We start from the raw sequence: 10,720 nt of genomic DNA, 5'->3' as shown, positions 1-10,720 counted from the left end.
TTCTTTTCTCTTCCCCTGAATAAGACTTGGAAAGTGACCACACCGGAACAGACTCTCTTAAGCTTAATTCAAATTCCAAAGAGAATGACTTACCAATTCATTTTTGTTCCCCATTCATTCGTCTTCCCTAGTAATCCAGCTGGCCTTCCTGTTCTGCCTGTCAAACTTGGGGCAGGGTTCCTACTGCCCATGCCCACTACTGGGCACCCAGCATGGAGTACTCAATGAATCAAACAACAGAAGCAAAAAAGGCCTCCCTCCTTCAAAGCTGTAGACCAGTGCTTTTCAGTCTTTTTTATCTCATGGCAAACTTGAATTTGAACTTCCACAGCACACTTAAATTATGCTGATCAAAAAAAGGAGTGAAAAAAAGAATATACTTACTGTGCTTTGAACTTCTTTCAAAAATAATTTAATTAATGACCTTCAAAAATTATTGTGGTACACCTAAGATACTCTCATGGCACACCAGTTGAAAATCTCCAGGGAGTGCCCCCTAGCTCTCCACTCTCCTGTTAGCTCCAAAAGTTCTCCTGGTGTCCACACAGATGGCAGGAATGGGGTGGAAGAAAGAGCACTAGACTAGAAGTCACACAGAGGGCCTCATCTTCCTCACTTGAAATTAAGGAAGAATGGAGCCATGACATGGGGTGGTTGTGAGGATGAAAAGAGGCTGACTGAAGTGCTTGTCTTGGGGCTTGTTACTGTTAACACTCTCAATAATCTGTGGTTTGGGGGCTCTCTGGAGCAGTGTCCAGGCCAGAAAAGGAAGAGTCAGTGCGGGATGCTAAGAAGCTCAGAGCCCCCAGCCCCTGAGAGGGACAGCCTACAGAGCTCAGTGCTCACGGTGGGCTATGTCCTAAGCCTCAAGAGGCATCAACAGGGCAGGGCTGGGGTGAGGTGGACACCTGTAGTAGCTGGAGACAGACTGGACCAAAATGGGGAGAAGCATAGGGGTGGCCCTGTCATGCTGGGGCTAGAGTGGTTGTAGATATACCCCTGGGTCTTTGGTAGAGAGTGGTGCAAAGACAAGTACTTGAGTGAGAAGGGGAGGGGAAAGATGAACCACAGGCTTGGAGGCTTTTGTTTTTTGACTTCAGCTCAAATACGGGCTGGTGAACAATAGATAGGGGTGGTGGGGACAGACGCAACTCCTTCCACTCCCCTCTGACAGGTGAGTTACTTCTCTAGGGGCCCCTGACCACCATAGGTACAGATTCTTCAGAAGCCCTTCCAGTTCCCGTTTGATTCTCAAGCTGAGGCTGGTGACCAGCATCATTCAGCCTTACAGTTGTTGCCATGCTCCTTCCAGAGGAAAAGAGACCCAGAACATATGTGTGTGTGTGTGCATAGTTATCTGGGATCTCGTGGAAGTTGTGTTGTGTCCAGGTGGCCTATTTCCTCTTAGAGGTTTGCAATTTGAGAGAATTGGATCTTGGCAACCAACTTTCTTCTGCCCACTACCCAGTGTGAAATCTAATTTTTCGGTTTCAGCTGTAATTGCCTTGAGCAGCTCTTCGCAACAACTTGTGATCTGCCAACTGCAGTTCCTGGCTCCTGAAGAACTAATGAAGTTCCATCCCAGCGCAGGCTCACTTAAGGGGAAGCATAACTTGTGGGGCCTTGGAGAGGAGGCAAAGAACTTCTGGAGAAGAGACAAAGATCTATAACCTGAAGCCCTGGAGAGCTTCCCATACCAATGCACTTCAGACAGGAAGGAAATCAAGATTCCCTGTGGCTTGGGTCTGCAGGCATATGGCTGCCAAGGCCCCATGCACATGTCAGTGGTTCATCACTTCTAGATCCCAGAGGCAGAGAAGCATGGGCTCACTGAGGACCCGCTAATGGAATTCTCAGGAATGGGTCCCATGCTGGGTGAAGCAATAGAGGTGGGAACTGCAGGCTCTCCCCTTATACCAAAGGACAAAATGACCCCACTGAAAAACAAAAACTCTTCCACCTCCCCTGGAGTCTGGCCCTCCAAAACTGAACTAGTCCTACTATCCACTTGCCCATATCCTCTTAGGGTTCTGGAGTGGCCACTCATGCTAGTTGAACTTTAGATAGTAACTCAGCCCTAGCGCACCTCTCAGCCCTAACTGCTTACTTCTTTCTTTGGTTCCTTTCCTCCAGAAGTGCTCTGTTGACAACTAGCCTGTTCCCTAGGCTTTTCTGCAGCAAATGGAGAAAGCTGCAGCAGGCAGAGCTGTGTCCCTGAGGATCGTCTAGTTGGTTGTGGCTGACCCTTCCTCCTGGGCCCAGTCAATATACAGAGACCTTCTAGGTCCACACTAACATGGGAATTCCTCCTCAGCAACATAAAACTCGAGTCTGGCAACCACTTTTCTGGCATATGCCTTAAAAATGATGTTTGTAAATTTCAGGGTGTTTGCTAACAAAGAAGAGAAGAAACACTGCCTTAAAGACCGTGTCCACGGGAAGGGTTTGGAGCTGTAAAATCTGCTCTAAATTTAGAATCTACATTTGCTCTTTCATCCATTCCCCTATTGTAACATGGCAGCTATTGTTAGCACTGCTGACTCGTCCAGCTTAAGCTAGGGAGCCTCCTTTCTCCTTTGCTGAAGTGTCCACACATCAGCTTATCTGCTTTGTCAGGACCCTGTGTGTGACCACATGCCTAAGGAACACTGAAGGCATGTGAATTCTGCAGATTGTGCAGTACAAGGCCCTGTCCCTGCTCACATATGCACAGCTCTGTGATTTCCACTGAGAGGGTCAGCCAGAGCCAGCTAACTAAACTTCTCAAATATGCAGTACACGTTCAGGAAGCCTGAAGGGAACTGGACACCAGGGGGCGATCTCACACAGCAAACTTGCAGCCTTCCGAAGTATGGGGAAAGCTGACCGCCTCCACTCTCTTTTTGGGTCCTAGATTTCTCAGATAAGAGAGGAAATAAAGAGACAATATGGTTCATGTTAACAAGGGATGAGGACCCAGAGTGCAGAGGGCAGAGTGGCTGAAAGCCATCATTTCCTTTCTTACGGAAGGGCACCCAGCTGGGGGACAAGAATAACCAGGTCTGCAACCAAACCCTCCACAGCACGTCTGTGTGTAAAAGTCGCTGAAAGGACAAGCATTTGTCTGGTTTTTAGTATATATTAAAATGAATTTATTTACACAGTAAATGATGCCACAGAATACACAGCAAAGTACCACAGCAAACCATAGGGTGGTGCCACTGGTGACAGAAGGGATCTTTCATTGATAAGATTTATATATACTTTATAATATGTAAGTAGAGAAGTGATGCTACTGAAAAGCAAGAAAAACAAGATTTTCAAATACAGAGAGTGTGGGTACACCCAAGGAGGATTAAGGAGAGATTGGAATGACGACTGTTAACAATTCAAATCACTGAGTAGGATGACACCTTGCTTTTGCCTTGATCTCACTACAAAATAGAGGACCTCAACCTAGTGTATTCACCTACAACACTCTTTAAAAACTGGTAAGGAAAGGGAAAACTAAGTAGTGCTTGGAGTCAGTTTTGAAGCAGTGTAGTTTAACCTTTCAAAAATGCTACCCTAAGGCCATAGGGCTGGTTGAACATTTAAGCTGTGAGTGCAGACACACACATCCTATCCACATGCTAATAGGCAAAGTGGATTTTCTATACTATAATAATATTCATAGCAAAATATATGACTCTGTACTTCTGCTAGGTTAAAAAATTTCCAACCTCTTTTGATTCCCTGAAAACATTCTTGATTAAAAAAAAAATGGGATGGAGATGAGCTGCTGGGCTAAAGTCAGAGGCTCACTGGAGTGGAAACGTGTAATGGGACGTTCAGAATGCAGGCCCCTGCAGCCTATATGGGTGGGGAAAGCTTCCAGCAGTGGCTTATGCAAAAACCTATTATAATTTTAAACAGCTGTGTGGAGTGTTTTAACAGCTGTATAGCACCTTACATATTCTGGGCACTTCCAAATATTAAGTGATGATGATGCTGAAGAATGGTAAACAACTCTGTAGGAAGGTTTATAGAACAAGTGCAATTTGTTAAGAAATTTCCCAAGAATTCTTTAAACAAACCTATTAAAACTACCTTATCTCTTTTTAAAAATCCCCTGCTTTCATTATCATATGGATATGGTGTTCCCAAGCTGAGGTTTGAGCAACAGCCACAGTCATGTCAAGGGGAGACAGAAGAGTTTCTTCTCCTTAAATATTGGGAAGCTTTGTATCTGTCCAGGGCTTTCATCATCATTACCATCTTCTTTTTTTCTTCTAATATACAAAATGGACTTCTTAAGAAAAAAACAAACAGGTGCTTTTTGAGATGGGATTTATTAGCCAAATACCTTGAAATGGAATGTATGTGAATTTCCTTCCCATAGTATCTGTCATGACTCACCTTTGCCATCTTAGAAGCATAGGGATAAAAAGGCTTGATTTCTTTGGTATAATGTCCTAGGATCTTGCATTCAGGTCTTCTGGCTTCCTTTATGGCATCACTTTTGGTCCATAGAATCTTCCCTTTTGGTGCTGCTGTTAAGCCTGGACAGCTGGACTTCATCACAAACTTTAGCAAGAGCAGCATTTGGATTTGCCTCGGCACAGCACTTTGGGCCTTTGAGAATGTGAGCTTCATCAATGAGGTAAAACTAATACCCTGGTTTCATGGGTAGCCATCCTGTTCTCTCATTAGGCTGGCAGAATTTTTAATCTTTATGACTAGTGAGGGGAATGAAAAGCACGCCAGAGTAGGCCCAGGGAGTCAAGTTCCTTAATTTACACATCTAGTGTCACTTGAAATATAATGCAGAATCCTGAAGCTATCCCTATTTTTGGGACTAGTTTTTCAGACCACTGCTGGTAAAACCTAGAGAAAAATCCTAACTGCAAGTTACCAGTAAACTAAGTATCAGGTTACTTCTCAGCACAAAATTATTCATAACTCAAATTTGAGAAATTGGGTGCAATCTTCCTATGCCCTACTATTTAGTAGACCCCAAAGATCTTTCATGCAAATTTTATAATACTAGAAATTTTAAAATGTAATTTTAAGTAGTTATACTCCTAGAAATGTCAATATTTCTAGAGGTTTAAAACTCTTAAAGTTTTCCATGTTCACAAGTTTTATTCTGAGTTTGGAAGCAAAATTGGACCTCATTTTATTTGACAATGGGTGGCCACTTCAACTGTTAACATCTGAACATTTTACTTTTAGCCATTTACATGAGTAGGAGGGTGCTTGTGTCTCTCTCAGCCCCGCTAAGACCTCACCCAGTTCATCTAAGGGCAAATCTTGAAACTCTTTGCCATATTCCTGACTTCTAATTCTAACTTAGCCTAGGGGTTGGTGGATCTCATTCATGTTATGTGGCTGTTCCACAGGTTACAGTTGTTCTTTTTCTCACCCTATTGTTATTTTCATGAATTTGCTTCTGAGCATCACATTAGGGTACATATGCTAAAAGGGCTTTCCTCAGCCAGCAAGGGGGGCTTCCTGAAGTCCTAGTCCTCTTTGTAGAATCTCCACTGACTCTCTTCTTTCCAAGACTGGGTCACCATTCTGACAAGGCACTCTGCTACACATTCAGTTTTGCTCTTGGGTACTCTAGCCACAGTCTTGTTTCTTCAGTACTCAAAATGTCAAAGAGATTGCTCAGGTGGCTTAAGGAAAAGTTCCAGTAGGAGCTTAATTGTTCAGATTCTCAATATACATGCAAGAATCTATAATAAAAACTTCAATAGAAAAGAAAAAAATTCCAATCAATATTGAAGGCAATAAGTTGCTGTTACTCGAGAAAATTAAAGTGCTATACTAGTCACAATCAAAACTCATATATATATATACACACACACACACACAAAATGGGTGTATGTGGGTGTATGTATCCGTGTCTACAGAGGGTAGGAGTTCTTTCCAGTTGATGAATAAATTCAAAGTTCCTACTATAAATAAAATAAAAATGTAAAATATTTGTGGTAATGTTTGACTGAATTTCATTATTATGGAAAAATATTCTGAGGACCATTTGATATAGTCCTTCTTGCCTAGAAAAACATTTCTCTATTCTGCTCTAACCTTTAATACCCTCTTTCCTCCCCACCTCACATTCTTTGGCCATCACCCAGAGAAAAATTTAGCCACCTGTCTCTGGGAAGCTTGAGGACCTTCTCCGACTAGTTGGCATTCATCTTTTGCCCTTAACATCTTAGAATATAAAAACAGTACTAAACACATCCAATGTGAAGAGGTGCTTGGTTTACCAGTGCTATAAGACAGTGGTAGTGGAGGTGTCCATGCTTATCATAGAGTTAAATGGAGACTGGATCCAAGTCATAATAGAACAGAGTAAAGGGAAAGATACCTAGAGATGTAACAAAGAGAAAAACCAAGGGACATTTTGCATCGAATATGTACCCTCGTTAAATTTAGTCAACATTCAAATTTACATGGGCAAGGCACCACAAGAGTGGCCTTGAGAAGGTATGTCTCAATATGCAAACCATTAGTTTAAGGGAGGAATTTAAGTATCATGCTGGCTGACATGGTCAGTGGTCTGCGTGCTGCCACTTCAGTGCATAATCAGGCAAGGAATATGTGCACATTGGTTATGCTATGATGAAGCAAACACCAACTTGCCAGGTGAGGGGCAGCCATGCCACAGGACACCAAAAAGTAGACTGCTATCTGGCAGCAGCATGCCCACTTCATGGCCATTCCCAAGGGCAGAGCCCTGTACGCTGGTTAGAGGAGGCAAGACTCCTTGTGGGCCAACCTGCCCCTTTTCCTGGGAGTTCTATACTGCTCTAGGGAGATGAGGATATCTCCCATGCATAGCCTCCCATATCCCATTCTCTTAAAAAAAATAATAAGAACACAATAAAATACATTCTTCGCCTTTCTTGATCTTCTTTGATATAGGTGAATCACATGAAAGGCTGGTAAAAATGTTAAAAGTTAAAAAATTTCCAAGGCCACTAATGTGCTATCTAAGTAATACTGCACAATCAGTCTTGGCTTTCAGAAAACTCTGTGCTGGCAGATGAAGGGCCCCAGGGCTCCCTCACTGACTAGGTGCAGAGAACACATTGTCAACCCTGCCATAGGTTGTTCCCTCAGAGGCCCGGCCCCTACTTCAGCATGCATGTGCACGCACACATGGAGACACAAGTGTACACACATTCACACTGTTTGAGTGACTCTTGGGATTTCAAGATTGAAGTAAATAGAGACTCACAGTTTTGAATAAAATAAGCATGAGCACATATACACACAAATGCCAGTGGGAGGAACACTCATCTCTTAGCCCAAGTACGTGGCCAAGGGAAGAAGGGGAGGGTTTCTATAGATCTTGCTTCAGGTGAAGTTGTAACACAAACACTGTAATATACAGCTAAAAAAAAATACATACAAAAATTGCACATATATCCCTAGGAGAGGAGCACAGGCTCCACACACAGTGAACAGCTCTTAGTTACCCACCTTAAGCAAACAAAATTCCCATGAGCTGTCCTCGAGAGCCATTTTAGAAAGTCATAGGAGCAATGTGCCACTACTGGAGGCAGTTACTCCAGAAGAGGTCAACATTCTGAGGCGGTAAGCAGTCACATCAGCAGTCTCTTCCCCTCCCCTGCTTTATTGGCCATCCTAACAGTCCACTCTGCTGTGCTCTGTAAGGAGATCTTAGAGCTGAACTGACAGCTATTTCATCCAGGGCTGTTGTTTACACCATTTGGTAGACTAGTTAACACTGGCTACTAATAGGAGGGAGCTGGCCAATTACTGCTCAGGGTAAAACTATAATCTGGGCACTGCCAGCCCTGGCTGCCAATGACAGTTTTGACAATAATCAAAGAATGGTAATTTAAACTCTGTTCCCCGATGGTCCCTAGAGAATTGCACGTGTGAGAAAATCACCTCTTCATGTCCTGTCAGCTATTTATATGATCTGAACTGCACTCCACTCTGCTGAGGCATTGGTGACACCACCTTGGGTCAGCTCTGTAATGGGCCACAAGTGGCTGATAAATCCAAACTTCAATGGCAAGTGAGGACGGAGTAGAGGTAAAAGAGAATCAGGCAGTGGCAGCAGAAGGGAGATTATTAGGGCTGTCTTCCATGCCGTGCACACACTGACAGATAACAGAAATGAAGACAGGTCTATGAGCAAGGGATGGGATCTCTCCTTTTCTTTCTACTACCTGCTGGAACAAAGGATATAGGGCCCAGTAACCAAAACTGGGCTTATGCTAAGGATGGCAGTTCTGCCTGATAAGAGAGTCAGTTTATTGATACCTTAAAGGAAGAGTGTGTGAGAGCTTATTGGATGATGGCAGAAATTGGTTAAGTCTGTCTATTGCTAGTGAGAATAAATACTTGGTGCTGAAAAGACAGAGAATAAAGACTTGGTGCTGATAATCAGAATTGCAGAGGAACTAGACAAAGCTCACTGGCTTACTGAGTTCATACCAAAGGAGCTGTATCTTCAAAGATGTACATTCTCATTTTTCACCTGTATTTGTGGTACTATTAGGATGGAAGGTATTTAAGGAGATGGCAGCTGCACATTGGTGCAGTTTAATTTCTATAAAATTAAGACAGACTCAGCTTCTCACTTGATTTGGAGCTGTGAATAACCATTCTTAATGGACCTTGTTGTTCATGGTCAGGGACGGAAGGTTTGTCTTTCTTCTTTCCTTGAATCTGCACCTAGAAAGGGGAAGTGCATGGGTGACAAGAAGGTGGTGAACATGTAGTAAAAGCAGCATCCAGAATACATTAACGATGTTGCAGGATTTTCACAATACAACTGAGGGAGTCTGTGGTGGTAAAAGCCAAATACTGAGCACAAAGCCAGTCTTCAAGGCTCACCCCGCCCTCCCTGTCCAAGGACTTTTCAGCAAACTTGATCATCAGCAGTGTTCGCTTGATGTCTAACCAGTTTTGGAGCAGGCTGTTCCTTTGCACCAGGCTAGCGGAGGCTGCGAAAATCTGGAAAAGATCTTCCCGGGGGCCCCAAAGCAGACACTGGAGGATGCCTTTGGCGTCTGAAATGAGGATCCGCTCAGAAGGGTTAGGATTCAGGAGGCAACTGGCCAGCTGCTGCAGGCCCTGGGAGTAGGGGGAACGGAGTGGGATGCGTGGCAAGTCTGCTCGCGAGTATTCCTTTTCCTTCAGCTCTGGGTTCTCATCAAAAGGGTTGGGCAGATGCAGCATCTCATAGATGAGGATGCCTGTCTGGAACTCATCGCACTTTTTATATTGGGTAGCAGTTATGATTTCTGGGGCAAGGCGGGACTGGTCCCGGAGGATCTCAGGGTCCACCAGGTGGCTCTTTTGCTTGGCCTGAGAGAAGTTGCTCACTATAAGCCTTGTGGGACAAGATGAGGTGGAGCTGGGCTCTGCAGGCCCAAGACCTTGGGCAGTTCCCCCTAGCTGGTAGTGGACAAGTAACAGGTTCTCTAGGCGGAGATCGCAATGAGTAACATGATAGGGTTTGAGGTGTTCAAGGCCAGAGCACAGCTGTAAGAGCAGCAAACATACTTGCCTTTCATACACATCAGGGCTTTTCCCATGTTGGGTCAGAGAGTCTCGCACAAAATCAGCCACAGTGAGATAGGGAACCTCTCTGGTAATGACCACAACGTGGCTTCTCTGTTTCTTGCTCATGGCTCCCTGGCTCTCTTTCCGGGATGACTCTGCTTCAGAACAGGGCTCTGGGTTTTTCCCATCAGTTTCTCCTTTTGCTTCTTCTTCACTCTCTTCCATTTCATCCTCTTCTTTTTCAGGGGCATCAGGAGCTGCCCAGGGAAGCAGACGATTGGGGACTTCAGCAAGAAAATGACCACAGTCCTGCTGGATGTTAAAATGGACAGCTAGACTCTGACGGACAGCCAAGCTATGATAATACTGTTGAGATTCTTTAGCTTTGCTCTTACAGATCTGAAAGAAGAAAGCAAATAACCCAATTTAAAACTCACACTTTCATAACTAAGCATATGGAGTATCAAGAAGGAGTAACTAGAAGGTGATTGGTTAGGAATAAATGATCACACAGTAGGGGGCAGAGCAAGATGATGGATCACAAGGATTGTTCAGCTGAGCTCTCCTAGAATAACTGGGGAAAAACAGAGAACCCAGCCATGCCTGGCCCGAGGACCCTGCACACAGTCATAGACTGGAGAGTACAGCAAGGAGGTGGTGAACTGGATACACTGTATGATCTGGACTGGTAGAAATCTGATGAATTGGGCAGGTGATTGCCACTGGCTGGGATTGGCTGGCCCCTCATGGAGGTCAGGAAGGGAGGAAGCCTTTCTGAAGTTTTCAGTTGTTGGGGGAAGCTGCTTGTTGAATGGAAAGCTTGGAAGAGTGGGCGGACGTGAACAGTACATAGCAACCAGATTTGAATGCTGATTGGAGTGGATTTGCCATGGATTTGGTAGCTGGTGAAGCAGCCATAAGGGGAAGGTCTTGGTGGCCAGGGGGCTGCCATTGTGGGAAGGTCATGAGAAGGTCTTACCAGGGCACTAAAGCATGAGGTCTTAATTCCACATTCTGGGATCAGAATTCCACTCTTGGGACAGGCTGAGGGGCTTTAATCAGGGGGCATTGTGAGACTTGCCCCTGAAAGATTCTTGTGAGCTTTTAGATCCCAACCAGGCAGGGTCTGAATGCTAAGGAAACAATTGGGTGATCAATGAAGGCAACTAAGGAATAAGGACCATAGAGACTGGGGGCAGTG

The 10,720-nt window shown here is 44.4% G+C and overlaps 1 protein-coding gene across 5 annotated transcripts in view; it reads right to left on the bottom strand.

Annotated features, from left to right (window-relative positions):
• Window positions 1-3,109: 3,109 nt before the first annotated feature.
• The window catches only part of PEAK1 (pseudopodium enriched atypical kinase 1), a 384,683-nt gene continuing 377,072 nt past the window's right edge, over window positions 3,110-10,720 (bottom strand). For all 5 annotated transcript variants that reach the window (XM_053593373.1, XM_053593370.1, XM_053593374.1 and 2 more), the window contains one exon: window positions 3,110-9,918. In XM_053593373.1, the coding sequence (XP_053449348.1) occupies window positions 8,755-9,918 (1,164 nt within the window). In that variant the 3' untranslated portion in view covers window positions 3,110-8,754. The remainder of the gene's footprint in view (window positions 9,919-10,720) is intronic.

The sequence above is a fragment of the Nycticebus coucang genome, chromosome 6 (genome assembly GCF_027406575.1).
Source record: "Nycticebus coucang isolate mNycCou1 chromosome 6, mNycCou1.pri, whole genome shotgun sequence".
NCBI lineage: Eukaryota > Metazoa > Chordata > Mammalia > Primates > Lorisidae > Nycticebus > Nycticebus coucang.
Note: the sequence above shows the minus strand (reverse complement) of the source record. Positions and strands in the feature narration are given on the sequence as shown.